The sequence below is a fragment of the Echiichthys vipera genome (assembly GCF_963691815.1).
Source record: "Echiichthys vipera genome assembly, chromosome: 18".
Taxonomy (NCBI): Eukaryota; Metazoa; Chordata; class Actinopteri; order Perciformes; family Trachinidae; genus Echiichthys; species Echiichthys vipera.
In genome coordinates this window covers 24,582,846-24,609,185 of record NC_139843.1, presented here as the reverse complement: position 1 = coordinate 24,609,185, position 26,340 = coordinate 24,582,846, and the positions used below count along the sequence as shown (strand labels likewise).

The 26,340-nt window shown below is 41.8% G+C and overlaps 1 protein-coding gene across 1 annotated transcript; it reads left to right on the top strand.

The window, feature by feature from the left end:
- The first annotated feature begins 830 nt into the window (after positions 1-830).
- On the top strand, positions 831-25,608 carry ipmkb (inositol polyphosphate multikinase b). Its single transcript, XM_083932242.1, has 6 exons — positions 831-1,909; positions 7,911-7,996; positions 11,938-12,034; positions 14,369-14,541; positions 22,518-22,599; positions 23,257-25,608. The coding sequence occupies exons 1-6, from the start codon at positions 1,672-1,674 to the stop codon at positions 24,072-24,074; spliced, it is 1,494 nt and encodes a 497-aa protein (XP_083788368.1). The 5' UTR covers positions 831-1,671; the 3' UTR covers positions 24,075-25,608.
- The last annotated feature ends 732 nt before the right edge of the window (positions 25,609-26,340 follow it).

Below are 26,340 nucleotides of genomic sequence, written 5' to 3'. Positions count from 1 at the left end.
TCCTAAACCATCTGTTGGTTCAGTTGAACGAAGAGCAAACAATCTTGGGACTTATGGAAACACCACCACATGAATGACCGAAGTCCAGGTCGAGATGACGAAGTTAGCATGCTAATCCTGACAACTAGCCTCTGAGGAGAAGTGAGGCTAACTGTCAGTCAATAGACCACGCCCCTAATTATTAATAAACTTTAACCTCCAATAAAATAAAAACTAGCCTGTTACAAAACAATTCACCCTCCTAAGTGTTGTCATGGAGATATGAGTTAAACATACAGACGTGAGTGTTGTTTGTAAACAAGCCTAAACAGGTTTGATGATGCTGTAAAAACGGCGTGTTTAACATGGGGCTCAATGAGAAACTGCTCTATTGTGCAAACTGCTCCTAGTGGACTCTCTGAGAACTGCAGTTTTTGGCACTTCCGTATTGGATCAACCAGAAAGTCGCTGTGGTGGGGGCTCGGTTTCTCCCATTCACCATGATGCACGCACAGCACCGCAAATGCAAATCGAGGCACGAGCGACTGCTGCCGCGAGTGTATGTTTTGCGACAGTAATGGCAAGTGTCGCAAACGTGTGGGAGGCTTGGGGCGCTGTTTGTGACGTAGAAGGTAGCCGCCTACACTGACCTGGGTATCTATAGATGAGGAGTGCTCTGTCGACCTCTTCACTACCATGGATTTGGGTCGACCATTGGATCGTTTTTGTGCTCAACATCAAAGGATAAGCCTTCGTCTCGAGGGCGGCTGTACGGCAAGTGTGGCGTCCCTTTCGCCTGCTCAATTGTGACGCGAGGAAGGGCTTGCTTCACAGCCTAATGGACAGTATCGATGACTTAGCAATCAAAACCAGGACTGAACAGCCTCTTTATGCAATTCCGAGACGTATTGTCCCCATTCGCGCCGCCAGCTTCTTTCTACTGGAACTGGATATCACTCCAGAGTGTGTCGTAACATCACCCTTACTAAGACATAACAGTATTTACTTCTCTGAAGCTAGGAAGTGGATCTGCGTCAGGCTAGCTAAGCTTGATAGACATAAGACCGGAAGCTGGATGGCTGTGCCTTCACAATAAAGGTACGACGTACATATATTTTTTCCTTGAATAACGTTCGAGATTGGACATTGTCGTAACACCTGGACGGGACGACATCCGACTTTTTATCAGCATCAAGAAACTCCGGCTCTTCTTTACCGAGGTACACTGACCGCAGTATCCACAAGTTCACGTCCGTTTTATTGTGGAAGCTACGAAAGGAAGTCGTGCTTGCTCATGCTGCGTTTGACACTGGTAGGAAGTGGGATGTGGCCAGGGTGTATTTATGCTTCTGTGTAAGATATGAAAATCATTGAATTAGCGCTGCTTCGGGAGCCCTGGTTCACCACCGGACACAGCGGAGCTTACGACAGTGTTGCCCGTCAATGTGGTTGTTGTCGGCGGTCGAAAACAGCGAAAACGACCGAGGCTGCTGTGCTGCTTTCGTCTGGACTGGACCAATTCCATGAGGGCTTCTCAACCTCACGCCCTAACAATTTGTGTGCGGGGCTGTATTTAGTGCTTATGTAATAACAGTATGTGATTCGATATTCACATTGTTGACTTTTTTTATTTTTATTTTTTTCTTGGACAAATACTTTGTGCTTTCCCCAATTTTATATATAATTTCGCAAATGTCAACAACTCAGCGTCAAGTGATGATGGAGCCCTCTCTGGCTCTCGGAAGGCTGGAACTGAGCCCCAGTTCGGGCGCTGTTGGGGTCAGCCTGACCTCGCGGCTCTCCGGCGGACACCCCGCGAAAGACAAGTGCGGGCAGCGGCCACTGGGGCCTCAAGGCCAGGCTCATCTCAACGGCTGCGTCCCGCTGTCTCATCAGGTGGCGGGTCACAAGTATGGAGTGGATACAGTGGGTGAGTAAACGAGACAATGCTTTCTTACTTATCTATCCATCTATATCTATCTACACACACACACACACACACACACACACACACACATAACTTTCTTCACAGCATTTGCGCCTTGGAAAAAGTATGTGGGAACATTAAGTTAGTGAAAAGTTATATTTGTGGAAGACGTAGTAACAATTAATTCTGTCTTAGCTCTTGGTATGCTATGTTTGATGCCAGCAAGAACAATGAATCAGGAGGTTTTGTAGAAACTTAGAATGGTGATTTGTTCCAGCATGCTTAAGTTACGGTAAGATTCAAGTACCTGTACAAATCAATTCCATTCTTCTCCTCTCTCTCTAATCTACACCAACTACATGGTCATACGTGGGTCCCTACACTGACAAACGGATCATTTGTGTATGTATTCCCATGACATCCCTGCTCCATGGTCCCCCCTCTATTCTTCACTGGCACACACCCGTGCACACAGGACACCTGACATTATTAAAGCTTCCTTTGTGTGTTATCAGGCTAGGTGTTGAGCTGAATTGATTGTGCATGATACAGTCAGCTGGTGTTAGTTAAAGTACCTCTCAGATGGATGAGTCACTGCAGGTCAGTCAGTTACCTTGATGAATTGCAGCCTATGGAAGACTCCTCTTTCTGTCAGGAGGACAAACCTGTCTATCCACATGTTTGTTTCTTTTGGCTGAAGTGTTCCGGTTTTACCAAACGTTTGGTGTGAACCAGCGTTTGTTTTCTTTCCAATTGGTTAATCTGTGTTCACTGTGTTAAATTACAGGTTTACCAGGGCTGTAAACAAGTTTCCTGTTTCTACCTGTTTGTCATTTTATGATATATGAGCTCCAGCTTCACTGTTTCTAGAGCTAAAAATGAGTTGAGTTAATTCATACATTACATGATTTACAGAAAATAAAAACAATATGCTTTGAAAATATATATTCAATCTAAGAGGTACAATGAGTGAAGTAGGGTTGCACAGATTCAGCCTTTTTTGCTCACTTGACCTCAGGATGGTTAAGCTCCACAACTTTCAGTTCTTTGTCTGTGGTCTGACACAAATATATTAGATTGACAGAAAATTCATATAGTCCAGTGTGTGAGTGTGAGATCCCACGCATCCTAGAAAAGAGTCATGGAAAATGAGGGGAAAAGTAGAATGTGTTGTCCTGATTATTATTTAGTTTGATTATAAAAATATTTCAATATTCTTCGCTTTTCCTTTAGCTGAGAATGAACTGCTAGTCTATCCTTTAGAACCCCTCAAAACGGATAACACTATCATCTGAAAGGGCTAAATTGTGTGTGTCAGATTAATGTTCAAATGGTAACGTAATGGAGGACATTAGGTCTCGAATAGGCTGTCATGTTGTGGAAACTTGCTGTGTAAGCTGCCGTTTCAGAGTGGCGAAGAATACTTCACTTTTTGGAAAACATCTGTTTTACCATCGCTGAAAATCGTCCTGGAAAATGATCTCTACAAAAAAGAGTGGCAACCCCGATGGAGTCAAAATGACTCTGCATTCTCAGCTCCGGGCTACTCCAGTGTAGATTTGCTGTTTTTATGTCACTGTAAATGGAATCTATTTGGGTTTTCCTATCAGGCAAAACAAGACATTTGAAGAAATCACCCTGGCCTCATAGATGGGGATTTTTCATTTTATTCTGACATCCTGTAAACAAAATGATTAATTGCTAAATTTATATAATGATTGATTAACTAATCAATCATGAAAACAATCATTAGTTGTCAAGATGTTGAAATATCAGTTTTTCCTTTCCAATACTGACTCCGATATCTGAACTTGCATATTGACTGATACTGAGTAGTGAATAAATAAATAAAAAAAATAAATAATAATCTATATATAAATATAATTATTCTTTTTATTATATTTTTATCATCTGAGCAGCCGTTTATATACTGTCACCTATGGATGGGAAATGATTGTTGTACGGCCGGGCTCAGGTTTGTATAACATGAACAAACAGACACCTTTTTTCTAGTTTGACAGTCGGTCATCAGTCAACAAAAAGAGAACAAATACATATATTTAAATAACGACTCTTTGGGGGGTCACATTACATGGTATGGGATTGGTTCATAGACTCATGTATGTGCGGATACCAGCATCTTGGGCAGCGTTAGTTGCATTTCCAATTACTTGTACCTTTTTAAATGTGTGTTTTACCACATTTTTTTGATAGAAAATTAAAGCTGACAGCTTTAAATGTCTATTAACTGTAGCAGATTAGTTTTGCTGAAGAGAAATGAAACAATACACCTAAGTTAGTGTCATGAAACCTGTTATATCTTAAATTAGAAACCGTGTCAATAATGTTATCAGAATAATGCAAACTAAGGTGTCCGTGTCTCTTTTATATATTCAGAATATTTGTTGATTGCTTTAGACTGTCTCATTTCTGTCAGAAGTGATCATCAGGTAGAAAGAGGCATTTAGAGTTAAGTGATATACAGTATATACTGTTTATCTATATATATAGTATATTTGACAGTGATGTGGAATGGTTCTATCTTAGTCCCTTCTTGCGCTTGGTAGTGGACAATCATTAACACTGGCCACATATAAACTCAAAGTAACAGGCAGGGGAAACTAGTATTGACACAGTATTGAGACTGAGCCAGCAATCTCTTTCTCCACAACAACAGTTGTAGAACAAGTACTGGAATCCTGTTCAGCGTGTACTGCTGCTGACTGAAAATGATCCTGCTAACTCCTCCTTCAACTGCTCTGTTTCCCAAGGTCTCCAGTCTATGATCTGGGCTTAAATGTGCATTGGCGATGGCCAGTTATGTGCCACGAAGGGCTGAGAGTGCTGAGGTTTAATCACTGACCGAAGCGGGTGGTTTCCTTAATTCCCAATCATTTTGAGGCAACACAAAGGTGGAAAAGGGCCCACAGTTAAAGTCAGCACTGTCAGGAAACTTTACATGCAAATCTGAGTTTTTTCCCCCATTAGACCACGGTTTGTGTGCTTTCATAGTGAGATCATTATGTAGTTACAGGGTCTGATGCAAGACAGAAACGCAAAGGTGAAAGTCCGGCTGCGTTACTCAGTGGTACTCATCTGTCAGCTGTTCCATTATGATTTTTCATGTTGAGAGCAGGGTAGGACTTTATAACCTTTAAAACTAATAGCTACAAATTTCTAAATGATTGACAGTCAGTTCTGTATTAGGTTATAAATTAATCTCCAAAGGATGGTTGGTCACTGGGGTTTGAGTGATAGGGGGTAGAGAACAGGAATGGGCATGAGTAGCCTACTACATTTAGTGAAACAACATAACGTCAAATAATAATCATGTTACTGTGCTTCATGAATCTTGTAACAGTAAGATTATAACTTGCATCATCGTGATTACTGCACCACGATTGTTCGTCTCGTCTCTGAACATGAAATATTAACAACAGGCGCTATATAGAAAATAGGGCTGTGGTCATCATTTAGAGCGGTTAGTCGACTTACAGCAGTATATAGTATAGCCTCAGCGACTGAATAACATAAGCCAACATAATTAATAACCATTATTATTTAAGTGCGCACAGCCGAACGCTTTAAGTCCGCAGCCTGTTAATAACCCCAGCAAATTATTTCAGATTCTGAATTTGTCAGAAAAAATCAGGAAGATGACTGTCAGATCGGCCGCCACGGGCAGGTAGCTAGGCTAATGTTACGAACATGTTAAGGCCGTATTTTAGACGTCTTTCTAGACATGATTGGCCTTTAATATTCAACTGTCTGAAGGGACCAGCTGTCTTAGAAAGAAACACTGACAGTGAGTAAGTGTCATTATTTCCTGTATCTGGCCCTTCAAATTAAAAGCCCTCCAGCCCTTTATGCCAGCCGCCAGTCACATAGATATTGTCTTAATTTTGACAAGTCAAGGCTCCAAATGTATTTTTTTTCCCTGCGATCAATGGACTTATGGAATTTTGGCCGAATTTTTTTGGTCGTCCGGTGCTTGGTTGACTATTTGAAGGGCAGCCCTAATAGAAACTAGAGTAAAATGAACTTGACCTTCAAGGGGTGCACCCCTAATATAAATGGTAGGGGAATGCCAGCCACCGGGCTAAACTGTAATGTAACCATATCCTTACAACAATGCTCAACACGCTCAAAGTTATTTTTAGTATTATTGTTTTGACCATGGATAACAATGCAGGGCTACACCATGATTGAATTAACCACAGTATGATGGCTGTTTGGGTAGTTGACTCAGTAACCTTACCCTTTGACAAGTCAGCACGCAAACGTTACGTTAGCTAACATTATTTGCAGTTATTTCATTTGAAAGTAATCACATAACCTGAATAAACGTAACATGAATAAAACTTGACGTGACAAGCCTAATTACAGCCACTAAGCTAATGCGCACAGTAGTAGTAGAGTAACTCACGCTCAATACTGTCACGATATCTGGCCTGTGATAACGATATGGTGATACCCGATATCTGCAATAATCAGTATATTGCAAAAAATTTCATCTATGATACATCACGATATCTGCGTAGCTGAAGATGAAAATTATTAGCTTATTAGATTTGTTAGTGTGCATTACAAACTGGCCAATCACACATAAGACAATGTACAATACATTGCATGTGCCCCTTTAACACACACCAACCACTCTGTAGCCTTCTGTAACACTTCTGCCATGTGAGTGCTATTATGACCTTAGTCTAAAGTATGGATCAACCGATATGAATTTTTAAGGGCTGCTACTGATTTTTAATTTTTTTTGCCTTAGCCGATGACCGATACGGACTGCTTATTTTCTTGAGACGATATTTGGAGCCGATACTCCTTTTGCTCCCTCAATTTACATCTTCAAAATAACACAACGATGATAACAAATGTTACTAGTCTCAATTTTAACAAAGGAATGTTTATTGAACTTAAAAAGGCTTCTGCAGCAACACGCAGCTGCCTGTGGACGCCTGTCTGTAAATAATGCCGGGAAAAAAAACTTTGGGAGGGCTGGCAAGTATGCAATAAACACTGCAACTCCCATGCGCGCTACTTCACGGCGGCGTGATGTTTTAAATTTAGAGACCCCTAGGGGTGATTTTCCACCATGGGTCCTGGCACTGGAGTCCCAGTGCCAGAGGGGGCCTGAGAATGGAGCTCCGCAGCATGACACTATTGCAATACGCTGCTATTTTATTCAATGCAACCGTCTCTGTAGGTGGTGTAACAGCGCAAAAAATGTGCCCGTGCTATATGTGGGTCACTGCACATACCTCAGTGGTTGTGTTGTGTCTGAGCTAAGGGGGGTGCGATATATATCGTTTGCGATAGTATCTTAATTGTTGTTTTAACCCTCATTTTGCAAAAAACAATCAAAACACGCCTTTTTGAGAGGCCACACATTCACTGCAAGATCAAGCCTATTACTGCTGGTGTTGCCAGGTTGGACTGTTTCCGAGTTTTTCATTGAGATCTCAGGAATACCTACAATATTTCATTGGTGTGTATATATATTAAGAGCAAAGTCCTTCGTGTTGCTCCCTCTCTTTCTCTCTTTAGTTTCCTCTCTGTAGCACATTTCTTAACACATTTCAGCACAGCCATATTGACGGATTGTACTTTTTATGTTATCATGTTCTTATATGAGGCTCCTTCTGTCTTCATCTATCTTCACTTATCTTTCAACACTGCTGTCTAGGTTGTGTGCGTTTGATAAATGTCAGAGTTTATCATTCAATATTTAACTTAACCTCAATTTTGAAGGCAGAGAACACAGTGCACTGAATGGTTAAATGGGCAATATATTTTGCATTTACAATGATGACTGAACTGCTGACCAACCTTAAACTGGGGAGTCATCATTTTACTGCACTGTCCCGCTGATACACTAAAACCAGGATTGACGCTAGATGACTGGGTCCTCTCGTCAGCTGTTCCTTCCTTTTCCTGTGCTGTACTCTGATAAACATTGCTTTGATTTTCACCGCCATTTCTGTATTTATTGCAGGTATTTTACAGCATCCAGATGGAACAGTTCTGAAGCAGCTTCAGCCTCCACCCAGAGGTCCCAGAGAGATGCAGTTTTACAGCATGGTAATAGCCCTGTATTCATAACATCTATACTCTCACACAATCACATACGGATGAGACATGTGTTTATATATTAGGGCTGCCCCCGACCAAGGATTTTCTTGGTCGACCAGTGGTCGTCATTTAGAGTGATTAGTCGACTGATCAACGCATATATACAGTATATATGTTAAGGCGAGAGGTCATGTTCGTTGTGACGAGTGATAGGCAAAGTTTGCAAGTTTGCATGTGACCTTCTTAGGGTCCCATATTTAAGACATTTTTCCCGACATGATTGGCTATTAATTATGAACTGTCTAACCATGATGTACAGCCATCATGCGGTTATAAAAAAACACTGACAGTGAGTGAGTTTCACGACTTCCTGTATCTGGCCCTTCAAATTAAAAGCCCTCCAGCCTTCAGTCACATAGATTTTCACTTAATTTTGACAAGACAGGGCTCCAAATATTTATTTTATTTGCGACTAATGAAATTTTCGTCTGCTAGTGATTTTTTGGTCGACCAGTGCTTGGTCGACTATTTGGGGGCCGCCCTATTATATATTATGTATTTGTTTTGTTTTTTCAGTTTGTATAAAGGTTATCATAAAAATCTAGGTGAAAATCAGAATGTAATAATACAATTTGTAGAGTAAACATTCTGTAGTATCACCATTTCTTCAGTGGTTAAGCTGTCTGCGTAAACAAAAGCCATGTGAAAAGCAGTGTCATGGGAAGAATCAAGCTTTTTTTTTATAGAGTCTGTGTATACAATACTGCACTTTGCATTTGCTACCACTGCTGTCTACATATCCAATTAATAAGATTTAGTCATTAGTCATTTGGTCATTAAGGACCAATCAGTTGATTTGTTTCTGTAAAATGGCATAATGTAGTGAAGAGTGAGTTTAATGACCAACTCACAGAATTTACAAAGGCATAGTCTTGCGTACCGGCTTATCATTCTGGGATGGGGGGAAAACGGCTCTGGTTTGTTTGGGTTTCTATAATCAATCACAATCCTCTGGGGCGGTGGGCGGGCCAGGCTACCTGCATGAACAGTGCTCAGTGTCTACTCAGCTGAAACTGTCCACACATGCAGCAGATGTCGAGACATCTCAAGAGTCCGCCTTTCTGCATTGAGTTTTGCCTATGATGATGTCCATGAATTACAGAATGTTTCATTTTATTACAACTGTCATTCATATTTCTCTTAAACAGAGAAGGTTTACATCCTGTCCACAGAAACAAAAGAGAAAGTGTTGAGTTGAGTACAAATATCCTCATTTTGTTCATGTCTGTGAAATATTCTACATACAGTATACACATCATATATAATATCACACGTTCGTACACTGGTGGAAGAGACTGCCATGCAAGGTGCCACCTGCTCATCAGGATCTACTCTAACCATTTACACACTGAAGGCACAGCCTTTGGGAGCAAGGGTTTGTGTTCAGTGTCTTGCTCACATGCAGACTGGAGGAGACAGGGATTGAACCGCCCATCTTTCCCAATGAAAAAACAAAAACAGACATTCTGAAGCATTTTTCTATGGTGAATTAGTTCAGTGATTTTCAAATTAGTTGTTAATATTGTTTGTCAGCTAACTAACTGACTTGATATTGCAATTCCTTGTTTAGCATCATAGTGCATATTGTCATATTTTTGTATTGCATAACATGTGATCTAGTCACAATGCAGTAATGAGCCAGAGTTGGGTAAGGTCTCTCTGTATTTAGAGCTGTGACTATGTTTGAATGAGCATGTGCCTCTGTTGTGGCTCACATACTGGCTTATTCAACAGCACTTTGAATACCAAGTGAACCACACATTTAATAGAATATCCACTGTGTCTATACCACTGTTGTACTAGCATGTTTTTTAAATGAACCAAGGCACTTCAACAAAATCCTTTATTTTGTGAACATTAACCATTTTGTCAAAAATGAACAGGAAGTGTAGAGGCTACAGCTTTGAATGACTTCAGCACATCTGCGCCCACAGGACATCACTAGTTTCTCACACTGCTCTGGTTTGATCTGGGTCCATTCTGACTCAGTCTCTTCCACAGTTCTCTAACTGGAGTGGGTTTATTACACATTACTTTGTTGCTGAGGATTTTCCAGAGATTCTCTATGGGGTTTAGATCTGGACTCTGGTCATTTCATTGTTTCAATATTCTGAGCTTCAAGGAACTGCTTCACCTGTGTTCAGTGTGACAGGGGACATTGTCTTCATGAAGATTGCAGCTGATTGGGAGACAGTTGCAGTGAAGGTGTTGCATGTTGCTGAAGGAGGTTCACATAAACATTTACATTCACTCTGCCATGGAGCTGTACAAGAGGCCCAACTCCTGCTGTAGAAAACATGCCCAAACCATGAAACTTCCTCCTCCAGATTGAACTGACTTCGTTACACACTTTGGATTCAGTCTTTCCCCAGTCCTACGCCCAACATAATGTTTCCATCAGACACAAATAAACTGTATGTCCTCTTATCACTGAAGTCACTCTGGACCAGTTCTCCTCTGTCCACACAACATGCTCCTCAGCGAAGGCAAGTCTAGCCTTTTATTCTTTCTGCTGATGAGAGGTTTTGCTGAGAGGGTCATGCCTTTGGCCTTCATCTGGACAACCTGCTGTTGGGTTTCAGTCTCCTTAGAGCAGCTTCCATCTTGTAAAGTAACCAGGAGAGCTGCAGATAAATAGGGTGTGTCCAACAATTCAGTCAACTGTCACCAGGTGCAGATTAACACCAATAACTGGGAGGGATCTGAAAGGGTTCTCTAATTTTGATCGCTGTTTTTTTTTTTTTTTTTAACAAAATAAAGTTTTTTGTTGAAGTTCCTTGGTTATTTAAAATCATGCTAGTAAAGCAATGGTATAGACACAGTGGATATTCTATCAAATTCTGAATAATAGAAAAATAACACTATTTACAGAATAAATCAAGAATTAATAATTTGTTCTCTAATTTCGATCTCCAGTGTATATCAAGCATTCCATATGGGTCTATGTAATCACACAGTGGCACATGTATGCTGCTTCGGAGCTTCAGTGTTTGCTTTAGAGCTTAGCAGCATTGTCAGCCTCAGCAACTCTCATACAAACATCAGTGAGTCATGCTACCATGTCCGCCTGTCTCTTGACCAAACCAGTCAAACCTTATCCCAACACACACGTCTCGCACGGTCCCGACATCCTGCACAGGGCTGGAAGTCTAGTCTCTATAACCGGACATAATTAACAATATGGGGCTGCTGTAATACTCTATGTTGTGTTGCACCTTTACCATTTTCATGATAATGAATTCAGATTTTTTTTTTACATCAGAATAGTTTCCTTGTCAGGGTGGGAAAGCCTTATCATATATGCCCTGTATTAGTGATGTAATAACTAGTTGATTAATTGATGAGTTGATCAACAGCAAACTAACCAGCCACAGCTTTGATGCTTCATTGATTAAGTCATTAATGAAGCACACCACCCTCCCCCTCTCTCTTTTTGTTCACTGACTCAAATATGTTGTTATCATAAATGTGATAACGATTCCCGTTGACTCTGGGAACAATTCATTGAGTAATCCAAAAAGAAACCACCAGATTAAACCATAATGAAAGAAATAATTAGTTGGAGCCCTACACTAAATTTACAGTATCCACCTGTATGTTCTGTATAGTATGATGGTGGTAATATGTGTGTGTGTGTGTGTGTGTGTGTGTGTGTGTGTGTGTGTGTGTGTGTGTGTGTGTGTGTGTGTGTGTGTGTGTGTGTGTGTGTGTGTGTGTGTGTGTGTGTGTGTGTGTGTGTGTGTGTGTGTGTGTGTGTGTGTGTGTGTGTGTGTGTGTGTGTGTGTGTGTGTGTGTGTGTGTGTGTGTGTGTGTGTGTGTGTGTGTGTGTGTGTGTGTGTGTGTGTGTGTGTGTGTGTGTGTGTGTGTGTGTGTGTGTCCGTCCGTCCTAGGTGTATGCAGAGGACTGCTGTGATCCATGCCTTCTGGAGCTGCAGGACCATCTACCAAAGTACTACGGCACCTGGTCGTCTCCTGACAGCCCCAACGGTAAGAGACTGAGACTGAGACTGAGCTCTGAGCGTGTATCCCCCTCTCTCTTACCTGAGTCCAGAATACTTTGAATAACCAATAGCTTAGTCCATTCGATACTTGATCTTTGAATCCAAAACTGATATTGATATTTTTGAGTTTAAAACGATCCTTATTTTGGTACATATTTGGCACAACCTAAACAAACTATCTTGATTTTTCAATTTTGATGAAGATACATATGAGCAGGACATTTAGCTGTAGGTCCAGGCCCTGCAACTGTCAATGGGACGACAGAGTTAAAGCCACATCACTTTCCCAAGTGTAATCTCGGCGAAAAACCATCCCATGGTCTTTTTCGACAGTTGCACACATCAAATAAGTTTATTTTTTGTATAAACTATTAACAGAGAAATCAGAGTCACTAACAGTCGGACGTGGCTAACACTGATTAGCTCGGGGCAGTACGGTGAAGGCATTAAAACGTCTTTTTTAACCACTAATACTTCTCAAAATAACAGCAAACCTCTGCAGTAGCATGTTTAGAGTTCCCTTCAGGTAGCACCAATGTGCTCCTTCCTTTTGGATCACATTTAGTAATCGATTTGAATGGTCTTTACTATGAGAGAGCTGGTACAGGGGCCAATAGGTAAGTCTTTTAATAAACTCTGGGTTCACTAACTACGTTGTTGGTGCTTTGTTTTCTGTGAAGGGACTCTTGCTTCTGCAGAGGTTTGGTTATGTTGAGTTAAGGCCACATTAACCAGTTCTAACTGGGGGATCCTGAGGCGTTCCCAGGCCAGTGTGGAGATAGCTCTCCACCTGGTCCTGGGTCTTCCGTGAGGCCTCCTCCCAGCTGGACGTGCCTGGAACACCTCCCTAGGGAGGCGCCCAGGGGGCATCCTTACTAGATGCCGAACCACCTCAACTGGCTCCTTTCAACGCAAAGGAGCAGCGGCTCTACTCTGAGTTCCTCACAGATGGCTGAACTTCTCACCCTATCTCTAAGGGAGACTCCAGCCACCCTCCTGATAAAACCCATTTCAGACGCTTATACCCGCGACTTCGTTCTTTCGGTCGTGACCCAGCTTTCATGACCATAGGTGAGGGTAGGAACCAAGATTGACCGGTAGATCCAGAGCTTTGCCTTCCTCCGCTCTCTTTTCGTCACAACGGTGCGGTGGCTGCAGTACCGCCAAACTCACGCGCCATCGTCCCCTCACTAGTGAGGATCCCGAGGTACTTGAACTCCTTCACTTGGGGTAAGGTACCTTTCTAGTATCTGTTTACCATGCAACACTAGTAATAACGAGTTAATAGTATAGTATATAGTAATAGTATAGATGAAAAAAAACTGTCTCGATGGCTTATTTGATTTGTGCAAATGTAAATACCATGTGGTGATTTTATGCCGGAATTACACTTTAAGGAACGATTGTATTGTTTCAGTTTCAGCTATGAAAGCCAAATACCACAAGCTACCGTTACTTCTTCTAAATTCTTATTCTTCTAAACAGTGTGTGATATGTTTGTATAATAAGAAAGGTTTTTACAGCAGGTTTAAAGGCAGGGACACACCAAGCCGACAGTGAGAATCCATTGTCCTAGATTTTGCAGTGAGTCCTGCAATCACTGTGATTGGCAGTTGAGTCAGTAAAGAGAAATAGAAGTCGTCAAGAGACTGTGAGATGGAAAACCAACTCGTTATATCAAGTCAGATTATTTTTTTCAGCCATTGTGCTCTTTAGCAGAAACGCTCCCTATTAATTTGTGTGATTTATTTGCTTGTGTTTTCAACATTGGGTTGATTGTTGGCTAGTTAGCGTCTTGAATCTGTCCTATCGTACTTCAGTTCCCTGTTTGAAAGATAAATTCAGACTACCATCACCTGCTGGTATGGAGTCTTATTTCCTGTCATGCAGACGCAGAACGTACGTACTGGTTGGCCGTTAGCTGTAGTCTTTGCAGTGTGTTCAAGTGACACTTTTTGGATTAGACACAGGCGACGTGAGGCGCAACAAGCGACGTGAGGCGGCGCAACAGGCGACGTGAGGCGACGCAACAGTCGCCGCAAGTTCTTTGAAGTTGGCTTATTTTGTCCCACATCACACTGTTAACACTTCTCTCAGACATCTTATGTTCATAGAAATGAGACATATTAACATGCAGTCAGAAATTAGGGAGGAAGAGTCTCTGTCATACTATCATATCAGAAACATTTTCTGAGCAATATTGACTAGTGAGTATGATTTAAAAAATCTAAAATGAAAGCCAACATTAGTCTCATATGAACCAGCTGGTGATATCTCCATTCCACGCATCATCACTCTTGTATCCGTTCCGCTGCCTCAGACCTGTACCTGAAGCTGGAGGATGTGACTCGGCGCTTCGTGAAGCCGTGCATCATGGACGTGAAGCTGGGCCAGCGGAGCTACGATCCGTTCGCCTCACAGGAGAAACGAGAGCAGCAGATCAGGAAATACCCACTGATGGAGGAGATAGGCTTCCTGGTCCTGGGCATGAGGGTGAGTTTGACCTGCTGTGGACGATCTTTAATCTATCAATGGAATGATTTCAAAACTCAGAGGGGGGGGCTATGTCCTATTTTTCTTTCTTTTAGTTTGAAACTGGTGTACTTCAGACTGAGACATGGCTTCTAATGGCACTCCATCCGACTCAGTCATATCACAGCTAGGAAACGTACCAGCTTTTCATCGTGATTGAAGTTTGAATAATTGCTCCTTTTGCATTAATCATGTAAATAGTTCTGCATTTTAGGGCTCTATTTTGCAGTTTTCTCAGGTGAAGTTGAACTGCAGCCTGAGTAAATGTAACATGGAGGGTCACAAGTCTCAAGGTGACTTTTCATCTGTAATAAATAAAAACCTTAAAAAATATAATGCTGCCAAGCAATCAGTGGTGATTTGGCATCTCTGTATGATTAAAAACAGAACCTTACGTTCTCTACCAAATCTATTACAGTTTCTGAGCATTCTGAGCCAGTCGGAGAAGAACAGCCGGTTGGAGAGTATCAATCAAAACCTGAGCCACAACCTTAGAACCAGAAATCAGGGACATCACTCACACTGCATCCACGTGCATCATGTAGGCTTTTGAAAGGACGTGTTAAAGTTTAGATTTGGATATTTAGTAACTGAGCTAGAAGAATCCAAATGTCGTCTGAAGGTAGCCGCTTCTACTTTGTCTTTTTCAATCACTGTCTTCGGTGTCTGTCCTCTAAAATGTCTGACACTGACTATAGTGGCTTGTATCTGGTCAAAGTTTGTCGCTAGAGCGGTGTTTTCACGTTCCTCTCCTGAAGGAGAAGATGTCTGTGCACTTCTCTGAAATATGAGATTCAAACGTATTAAGGTAAACTTTAGTTCTTATGTCTCTAATCCATAAACAAATCCGCTGTCTGATATGTGAAACACTATTGGACGGGGAACAAATCTCAACAGCAGAAAAGAAACCTGAAACCTTGAGCTAAGAGCGAACTGTCAGTACAGAGAGAAAACGCCCTGTCATCATAGCTGTCAGACACTAGGGCGGCAACTAACGACTATTTTGATATTTGTCGACTAGTCATCGATTATTGAAACGATCAGTTGACTTATTGGATAAATTGCTCTTTCGCTACCAGCTTTTCAATTTACCACAAGGTTTTTTTGGGCTTGTGCTAACTAACAATAAAGACAATAAATAATATAGACAATTCAAAGTATTTATTTTAATAAACATTGCTGTTGTTTAGAATACTACTACAAAAGATAAATAACATTTCTGTCCATTTAAACCCAGGGAGTGGCAAAGTGCTGAACAAGACTCAATTTTTCTGTAAACCAATCATGAACAAGAAAAAAATGTTCTAAAAAGGTATTCCTTAATAAAAGAAAATTAAAGTGCATTTGCCATGAATTCTGTGCACAGCATTCTGTACTCTACAGTGTCTGAGCCAACCATAGACCGTATATTTCCAACTACACGATGACGTGACATGTCAATTCCAGTTTCATCAAACTGAGGAAAGTCAGCATCTCAACATGGTCTCCTGTGAGACTTGCTCTCTTCTGAGAACAGAGATTCCCCACTGCAGAGAAGATTAGACATGATGGTGTTAATGGTGCAGGAATGCAACAGTTAGCTCACAAGCTAAATATCTGACCAGATATAAGAACTCCAACAGGCCTCCTATTCAAATTGAGCTCTATGAAAGCCCTACCTAGTTACAAACTAACAAGCTAACAACCAACAGAAACTAATAAAAGATGCTAACTACACCTGAAACTCCTAGACGAGACAGAGTTGCTTTTCCTTCCTGGAAAAGGCTCTCCCACCGATCACATTACTACTACCCTTGATAATTCTGTGCTAGCTCCCACCCAGACTGCAAGGAACCTCCCTCTCCCTTACCGCCAACATTGCTTCAACAACCCGATCATGCAGATACATGTTGCACAACATGGCACAACAGCCAGAAGGCAGCCCAGGTTCTGGTCCTGGCTCCTTGACTACTGTAACTCCATTCAGCCTGGTCTGCCGGCATGTGCCATCCAACCTCTGCAGCTCATCCAGAATACAGCCGCTCGACTGGTCTTCAACCTACATAAGTTCTCTCACACTGAACCTCTCCTCTGCTCCCTTCAAGAACCTAATATTTGCATATCGTGCTACTAACGGATCAGGCCCAGCTTACATCCAGGACATGATTAAACCTTACACCCCAACTCGCCCACTGACCTCTGCATCTGCTAAACGGCTTGCTGCACGAAGATGATTTATTTGAACAAAACAATTTTTTTTTTTTTTTTAAATTTACACTTATATTTAGCTCTTTGTAGTTTGGTTTATTTGAAGCTGACGCACATACTTAATCCAAGCTCTTCTGGTTTGAACCCTAATGGTTAAATGGACTTGGAAGCCGCTTTGGATAAAAGTGTCAGCGAAATGTAATGTAATGCAATGCATTTAGCATTCTGATACATCTGCTTGTTGACCATTTTATCAACAGCAGACTCCTCATCTGAGACTGACACCAGGTTCAGGACACAAACTATAACTTAAGCCCTATTTGGATGGGATTAGTTTAATGTGGGGACGTGGGGTACAGTCATTTTTACCTGAGGTTTTAGTCCTGTCCAAATGCACCATGTCAGTAATTATTCTGAGAAGAAGATGATTTTTACCTCCTGTAAAATGGTCTGGAAACAATCCCTCAGGTAAAACTAATCCCCCTCTGAATACAACCCTCTGTAAAAAACATGTTGATATACCGTTATATCCCGTCAATACGTAGTGTTTACATATTTTTGAGCATGGAGGCTCCTGAAGAAGTACTTTTATCACTGTTTTTTAGATAATTGATTCTGTCATTTAGTTTCATGTTTAGTTAGTTTTGTGACATCAGGAAGTTACGTAGCACGCACATGGAGACAGGGAGGTGACAGCAGTGGTAAATCGAGTAAGCCCTCCTACCTCTGGTAGAATACAGAGATTGCTTAATCCAATGAGAATTGGCCTTTTATATTGCAGACGTCCTGAGTTAAGACTATTTCGCCCCACGTCCCCACATTAAACTAAGTCCGTCCGAATAGGGGTTAAGTTGCAGCTCGCTCACGTTAGCTCCATTGGCAGGCAGCTCTGGCTCTGTTTCCGTCTGTCCATCTGTGGGGCTCCGCAAGTCAAACCCACCACCATGACCGTCCACCTCCTGTCTGAAGCTCAAACATGTAGGCCTCAGGCTGATTATCTCTGATTTGTTTGGTCATCTTGATGAGCAGATTGTGCGCTTTACCTACACCTCCTGCTCGTCAACCTTCTGTAAAAGCTTAAAAGAGGTCACTGATGAGTCTCAACCTAGAACGAACCGAGCAGCGGTGGGCGGGGTGAGGATAGCAGATGCCAGATGCAGAGTTTCTCAGTGAGGGAGAAACAGTAGATGTGCTTCCAGCTCTACCTCAAGTTTTTATTTGCTTTCTATGTGGGAAACCCATGTTAAACCAAGTATAAATCATATCAGAGTAGTGTACATACTTTAAAATGTGTCTTGAGTGGGAGCTTGTTGCACAAATGTTAATTTCTCCAATCCTAAATGTGGGGAGGCACCTCGATACTCCACCCCTAGTAATACAATAGTAGAAGTAACTGATAACATACAGTGATGAACAGCATCATACTGTTGAACTTCCTCAAATGAGTCAATATTTAACTGTCATTTTTGGAATATGTTTACCTTGTTGACTGAGGTGAATACCACATAACTGACCCTCTCATGAGTGCACACACACACACACACACACACACACACACACACACACACACACACACACACACACACACACACACACACACACACACACACACACACACACACACACACACACACACACACACACACACACACACACACACACACACACACACAAACAAATCTCTGTAGAATCAGGCTGTGGATCAGTAATTTGGCTGCATGGGTGAAACAGATAGAAGACAGGAAAGAAAGGCAGAACTTCTTATCTGTTGGAAAGAAGGATATACAAATAACGAAACCTTTATCACTTTGATCAGTTTCCATTGCAACTTTCTCTCAGCATCATCATTATCAGACTGCAGCAAGAAACAAACAACAAACAGCCAGTGAGCTACATTTATAACACTTTAAATACTGATGGCACAATACTTTTTATCACCTTACTCTGCTGTGTTACACATTTTTATTTTGTTAATTTAATAAAATATAATCAAACATATAAGTCAGATTTCTCAGAGGCAACATGCATGTTTTGTCATTTCTTCATTTTCATTTCTTCATTTTTTGTTTCACAAAGGTTTACATAAAAATACAGATTGTAAAACCCTGTCTAAATATACATTTAAAGTTTGGCAGGAAATTACTTGTGAACAAATTTATTTATATATATATATATATATATATCGTTTTGTCAGTTGTGTTTAGTTGGTTGTTGAATTTAAAGCAGTTGTTTATTTACAGAAGAAGGAAAAATCCCATTAAATTAAGGAAATACTCAAAATACTTATTTATTATTAAACCAAACCGTTTCCTTCATAAACACATGTTGGATTGTTTACTCATCTTTAAAGCCTTTGAACACTCACACAGGTGTAAGCAGTTATTCTCATTTATTCTGGCTGGTTAGACCTCTGCTCGGGTTGAAGGTGGGTGGAGCTTTGATGGGAATTAATGAGGTCATAAGAGCCATAAAAGTGTAATTTGTCCAGCCTTATCAGGTGAAACTAACAGGAGACTCAGAAAGATGTACATCCATCACAGTATACACACATACACAGTCCTGGGAAAAGGTTGAATCACCCAGATGAACTGAAAACACCTGTGTGGGTGTTCAGAGGCTTGAACAAATTTGACATTTATGTTCACCTGACCTGATGTGTTCCAACTAAAACACTAGTTTAAGCTAGCTTCTAAGTAGAATGAACTAATCTGAAGTAGAGATGCACCGATCCATTTTTTCCCGATCCACTCAGATACTGATACCTGGGCTGAGCGTATCGGTCGATACCTGATACCGATCTGATCCTACTGCTGAATGAATGAAGCGTAAACTTGTCCATGTGAGTGAAGGCATCAGGCTTGACATAAACATTTAGCCTTGTTAAAAAAAGGTAACAAATTACCACAGATATAAATGTACATTATATTATTTATTAACAAATAACAAAGAGTACATTAGCAGCAAAAGAAATAAATAACACTTCCATGTAAAGTGCACTGCAAACAGATATTTTATAATGTAATCTAAAACCCTAAAGTGTTTGTGTACCCTGATCCTCAGTGTAAAGGACATCAGCTCTATGGCTGCTTGTCCCCACCCTGTGAAAACTGGTTCTAAATGTACAGTCCACTTTGTGCTCTGCTGTTTGCTCATGTGATCTTTATGGAGACCGCTGGAGATGAATGTAAAGGGGGGACAGTAGACTGAGGAGTGGTGCATGTTACTGTATAACATATACATCTTTCACAACCTGACTTAAACCCTGCACAGTGCCAACATTTTCTTGTAGCAACATAAAGTGAGAAGGCTGCTGAATGTACCTGCATCTTCTAATGTGCTTTAGAGGAACAACATGCTGAACCCAAAGTAGAAATGCAATTCCACCAGTTCACCTGTTTCCTCTTACAAAGCTCATGTTCAGTGTCCACCGGGCACAGGCCCAGGGGCCCATAAGGATCTGGGGCCCTAACTCATAAAATGTTGCTGAAAAAAAAAATCACAAAACCACAAAGTTTAAATGACTGGAAAACAAAAAAGATGACAAAGACAAGCACAATTATTAAAAATGGATGTAAAATAACCACAGAGAGAAAAAAAACTACTGCATGCAAAACAATCACAGAGATGCAAAACAATTACAAAGACATACAAAACAACCAAAAATGGATGTAAAATGACCCAAAATGACTACAAAACAACAAAAAGTAGACTCTTTGAAGACAGAGTGGGGGGCCTCTTACATGTCTGTGCCCAGGGGTCCATTGCTTCATAATCCGACCACGAGTACACACTAGACACTACATTTATTTATTTTGTGACAGCTATACTCCAGTTAGGTACAAGTATTTCAGAATGATACTTCAGTACAGGACTTGAACCCAGTACACGTACAGCATTAGGTGTCAGGTGTAAGTTTGGTCTAGATTTGATGCTTTTAATGGATTGTGTTGCCAGAACAGTCTGATTTTATAGAAATGGGCCTGCAGGTGGCCTGAATGGAGTTAAAGAGTAATAGTATTAGCTGCAGTTGGATCAGATAGCTGAAAAGCAGAGAAATCAGTGAAGTTGGTCTGTACTGTACAGAACAGGGAGTTTAGATGAGAACGTGCCTGGCACTGAGCTGGGAGGGAACATTCCCACACTAAACTCTGCTCTGTTTGTTTAGATAGAGAAGAGACTAATTAGTGGTAATGATCTTCCTGATGGAGGCCTGATAGTGTGGGAGCAGATTGACAGGAAAAGATTTAAAAAAAGAAGTGGAAGGTCCTCATTCTGCAGAGTTGGCCTCTGCTCTTCCGATGTGGCTTTTCTTCATCCCAATGTGCTGTTATCAGGCTGAAAAGATCTTGTTCACTCTCAATCAGCTTATTCTTTAAACATAGTTCGGTAATTGATTTGGTAAATCTAGATGAAGTTATAGCGATTACTAGTGTGCTCTTATTTTAAAATAAAGACAAACTGAGAAGAGAATTAAAAGCACGATCAGCATTCATACATGAGGAACGTACGTGTGCTAGGAACCCTCAGAACATGCAGGCAATAGATTCATGGATCTGGTCAGGTTCTCCCTAAACCACATGTGGATTGGTTATTTCAGTGTAATTTTTTAGTATATTGGATCATGGATAAGGATAAGTAACTCTAAGTCAGGTTGTGAAAGATGTATATGTTCTACAGTAACATGCACCACTCCTCAGTCTACTGTCCCCCCTTTACATTCATCTCCAGCGGTCTCCATAAAGATCACATGAGCAAACAGCAGAGCACTAAGTGGACAGTACATTTATAACCAGTTTACAAAGGGTGGGGACAAGCAGCCATAGAGCTGATGTCCTTTACACTGAGGATCAGGGTACACAAACACTTCCAGGCCTTCCAGGACAAAGCATCAATCAAAGGACTCGACCGGACTCATTTGAATATCTACAGTACTTTGCTTTTCAAACATGAATTGTGTAATCGTGTACTAATTACAGAGCGGTGTGTAATTGGTACACTTCAGATTAGAGATGCACCAATCCGATACCCAGATTGGATATCGGCTCTGATATTGACTAATTAGCTGGATCAGATATCGGATGAATGAGGGGGATCCAGCATTCCGATCTAGTCATTTATTTCTTATTAATATCTGGATCGGCGTCTCCAATTAAAATAAACTGCACATTCCTGTCTAAAATCATAATTGTTTAATTATTCTTCAACATCTGGGTCATGACCCAGCTCACTGTCAGTAAGCTGCACTTTTCTCTGTTGAAGCTTGGAAGAACTAACAAATCTAGAATCATGGCACCATGATGTGGCTCAGCATGCAGCAGGCTACCAATAGTTTTTATGGTTTGATGAGTGGTCATATGGAGGCAGGTGTGAGTGCAGCCGTGGAACACCAGAGGGCGTCCATGTTGGATCAGTTGGAGAGAGAAGCAGCAGTACAGTCGTGGTCACTCCTGGTCAGCATGCATCTTAACACATGTGTTGCTTTTGACAGACGAACACAATAACAGAGGGAGCTGGCAACTGCACAGCAACGGGTTTTGTGTATTGGCTTTTCTTTAGCACAAACAACTCTTGTTTATACGTTGTATGTATGCCATTTATTATGACGACGCACAAGGAAGGATCTCAGCAACAGAAGCTGTTATTTACTTTCAGTTCCCAACTAAATAAATCTTTGCTCACTCATGAGAAAATTACGACATGTATGTGTACAAAAACATACTCTTAACATAATGTATTTTCTTCTATTTCAGGTGTATAAGATGTGCAGTGACACGTTTGACTCCTATGACCAGCATTACGGGAGGGGCCTAGTTAAGGACACCATTAAAGATGGTGCGTGCATGAATGCGTGTTTTTTTCAGCTTGATTTACACATTTTGCCTTAAAACATTCCAGTGAATTTTTTTTGCTTCTCGGGGAACAGCTGATTTTATTCTGACGTATTCAAAGCCACCACAGTTGATGTCAGGGCAACTGACTCCAATTGGCCAATTAACTTGGTGTGTAATTTGGAATTTGATTGATTATACCTATTATAATGGTTATTCTTAATGGACTTATAACTTTTCCAACCCTGCTATTCTAGCTTGTTAATTTGTATTAATTTTCCTAAATTTTGGAGAAAAAACAAATTCTCTTGAATGTTGTAAGGCAAAATGTGTAAATGAGGTGGGATATGTATTTTTTAATGTATTATCATTTCAGGCTGTGAAACAAAATAGGCGTATGTTGTCAATGAGTGAGACACACCTGAGTTGAGGATCTGTGAGAAGTGTGACACAGTACAAGCCATCTGCAAAGCTAGCATGCATAAAATTCTGCTGAAGTTGGCACACAGCTAAAAAAATATATAAATATGATAGAAACTTTTCTCAACTAACTCAGTTTAAAGTGCAAATTCTAAAAGATTTCTGCAGCAGAGACTTGACCAACAGGTTCTCTGAACAGCCAGTCAGTCCCAAGTATGTGTAACTGTCTCCTCTGTTCCAGGCTTGGCTAAATTCTTCCATAATGGCGTCAGTCTGAGGAAGGATGCCGTGTCAGCCAGCATCCGCAGAGTGCAGTGTATCCTGCGCTGGTTTGAGTCGCAGCACCAGCTGGCCTTCTATGCCAGCTCCCTTCTCTTCGTCTACGAGGGCCTCCCCTCTTCTTCCTCCTCATCCTCCCTTTCGTCCCTTCTTAGCACCCCGTCGATCAGCCCGACCGCAGGGAAGACTACCACGTTGTCACCAGCGGGCGACAGCGGGCGAGGCGGGGAGGGGAAAGCGAGACAGGAAGGGGCGAGGCAGGAAGAGGAAGTGGCCGAATACAACAACAACAACATTCAGGTGCCAGTGCCCTGGGACTACAGCCTGGCAACCATTTACACCAACCACAGGAAAGGCGCTCGCCACCACTGTGCCAAGGGTCATCTCTATGGCAACAGTGAAGACAGTGGTGCTGTGGAGACGTCGGTGAGCTCAGTTTCCGGAGGTAACATCTCAGCACTGTGTGAAGAAGACAACTCTGCGTGGAAACGAACAGACGAGTCGCAACAAGCACCAAACGGGAACGGAAACAAATCACAACTGGAAGGGAAGGATGAGGATGGAGAGACGGAGGGCAGAGACAGGCGGAGGAAAGAGGAGGAGAAGCTGAAAGGACAAGGAGGCGACGCTACAGAGGGGAGTGGAGGAGACACAGAGGTGGAAGTCAGGATGATTGACTTTGCCCACGTTTTCCCGAGCGAAAGCCACGATCAGGGCTACATCTACGGCCTCAAACACCTGCTGATGGTGCTGCAGCAGATCCTCTGTGACGACGCCTAGAGCGCTCACTCCTTCCTACCTTCCCTTTACCTCCCAACCTGCTCAGTGAACCGCTGCCTCCCTTCTGTCAACCCTCCTTTCTTCTCAAAAGACAGAAACCTTCAAAATCAAAGAACTGAACATTAAAATAGAACCATCATCGTCATCTCACCTGTTTGTGACGGTTCGTTGGTCACGCGTGTGTCTGTGTTTGTGTGTCTGTTCGTCTGTGAGCGAGGTAGAGATAGTAGAGGCTGACAGTAGTGTTTTCCCTGTGATCAGCAGTACACTACATGCACTAATCAATCCATGAAGGCATTGTGACCCAATACTTAAACACAACATCTTCAGCCGCACGATTTACTAACGCTCACACAAGTGATTTCACCTTTAGTCCGTCTGAAATGCATTCATAGAAAAAACAACATATTTTTAAATATACGGCCAGCTTGTAGGTTTCTGTTAAACCCTGCACATCAGTACACCTCAAATGAAGTCTGGGCTAGACAGTATGAACATACAGTATGTCAGGAGATGATGGGAGGTTTTTCAACCTCACATATACTGTAGTAGTTTCAGGAAATACTGTGAATCAGCGAGCAGCACTGTTTTGCAGGTTTTTCACATTAATATGTTAAAGTACTTGTCTTCCCAGCAGTTTCTCAATTTCTATGAAACTGTATCACTGCAAATGTATTTTGACAAAACAGTCCCAACTCAAAGTCCAGATTTTCCAGACATTTCAACTATAACACACTTTTAACATCGGCTAATGTAGTTTTTTACTCTGTTGACATCGTGAGTAGGCTGTTGACATGTAAGCTTAGTAGCTGTTATGATTTCACCAAATGTCTTCCGACACCTCCATTGGGACAACTGACATTAAGTGCAAGCTATTTAGCTGATACTTCCATTCTAGGGCTGTCCTCCATTAAAGGAATTGATAGTTGACTAACACCTGTTTTTTGTGATTTAATGGATGATTTATTGGACACATCTCAAAAACTGAGTTTCTCCACAATCATTCGTCCTCAGCCGCTATTCTGCTGTGCTTTTTGCAACTCTAGACGCTCCTGTAAAAATGTGAGGCACCCAGCAAGGCAAAATCAGCGAGAAAAAAGCTTTACTTTCATGTCAACAGTTACAAAAAGAGGGCCCCGGCAGCATAAACGCACCCTGTCTGATTCCCCTACGACTAAAGACCACAGCGATCCTTTAGTCGACTAAAACCACAGCGATCCTTTGGTCGACTGAGACCACAGCAGTCCTTTAGTCGACTTCGACCACAGCGATCCTTTGGTCGACTAAGACCACAGCGATCCTTTGGTCGACTAAGACCGCAGCGATCCTTTAGTCGACTTAGACCACAGCGATCCTTTAGTCGACTAAGACCGCAGCGATCCTTTGGTCGACTTAAACCACAGCGATCCTTTGGTCGACTAAGACCGCAGCGATCCTTTGGTCGACTAAGACCGCAGCGATCCTTTGGTCGACTAAGACCGCAGCGATCCTTTGGTCGACTAAGACCGCAGCGATCCTTTAGTCGACTTAGACCACAGCGATCCTTTAGTCGACGTAGACCACAGAGATCCTTTGGTCGACTAAAAACACAGCGATCCTTTGGTCGACTAAGACCGCAGCGATCCTTTGGTCGACTAAGACCGCAGCGATCCTTTGGTCGACTAAGACCGCAGCGATCCTTTGGTCGACTAAGACCGCAGCGATCCTTTGGTCGACTAAGACCGCAGCGATCCTTTGGTCGACATAGACCGCAGCGATCCTTTGGTCGACATAGACCGCAGCGATCCTTTGGTCGACTAAGACCGCAGCGATCCTTTGGTCGACTAAGACCACTAAGGTCGATTAAGAGGGGGAGGCCTAATCTTTTCAAACTTCCTGGATCAGGCCTGAGTCCTTTGCATTGGTTAACATTCTCTTGCACAAAAAGGGATTCATCAGTCAACAGAGTTTGCTCAGTTGTCATGGCGATATTGACATAAATTGTCAGTAGCTGTTTGGATTTTAGTAATGGCCCTTTTAACAGCTCTGTGGATTGGGCCTGGATCCACAGGATCCTGCAGGATTGTTTTAATGGATGGTTGATCCTTGCCACAGGGTCAGGATCTGGGCCAATCCAATGGTTTTAAAAGTTTTATGTGCCGAATTTGGACTTTTCATTTTCACTGAGTTCAAAGAATCAGTGAGAGAGTTTTGTGTGTGCTTTAGTTAAGATGAGGTGTACTGTTGGATGATGCAGCCTAGAACACGACCGATACTGCGGTAACAA

What these genes read in the sequence shown, in the direction of transcription:
- ipmkb (XM_083932242.1), top strand. Translation starts at nt 1,672, where the DNA reads ATGTCAACAACTCAGCGTCAAGTGATGATGGAGCCCTCTCTGGCTCTC. An exon ending in GTATGGAGTGGATACAGTGG is followed by an intron (nt 1,910 to 7,910) that starts GTGAGTAAACGA and finishes TATTTATTGCAG; the next exon opens with GTATTTTACAGCATCCAGAT. An exon ending in TAAGGACACCATTAAAGATG is followed by an intron (nt 22,600 to 23,256) that starts GTGCGTGCATGA and finishes CCTCTGTTCCAG; the next exon opens with GCTTGGCTAAATTCTTCCAT.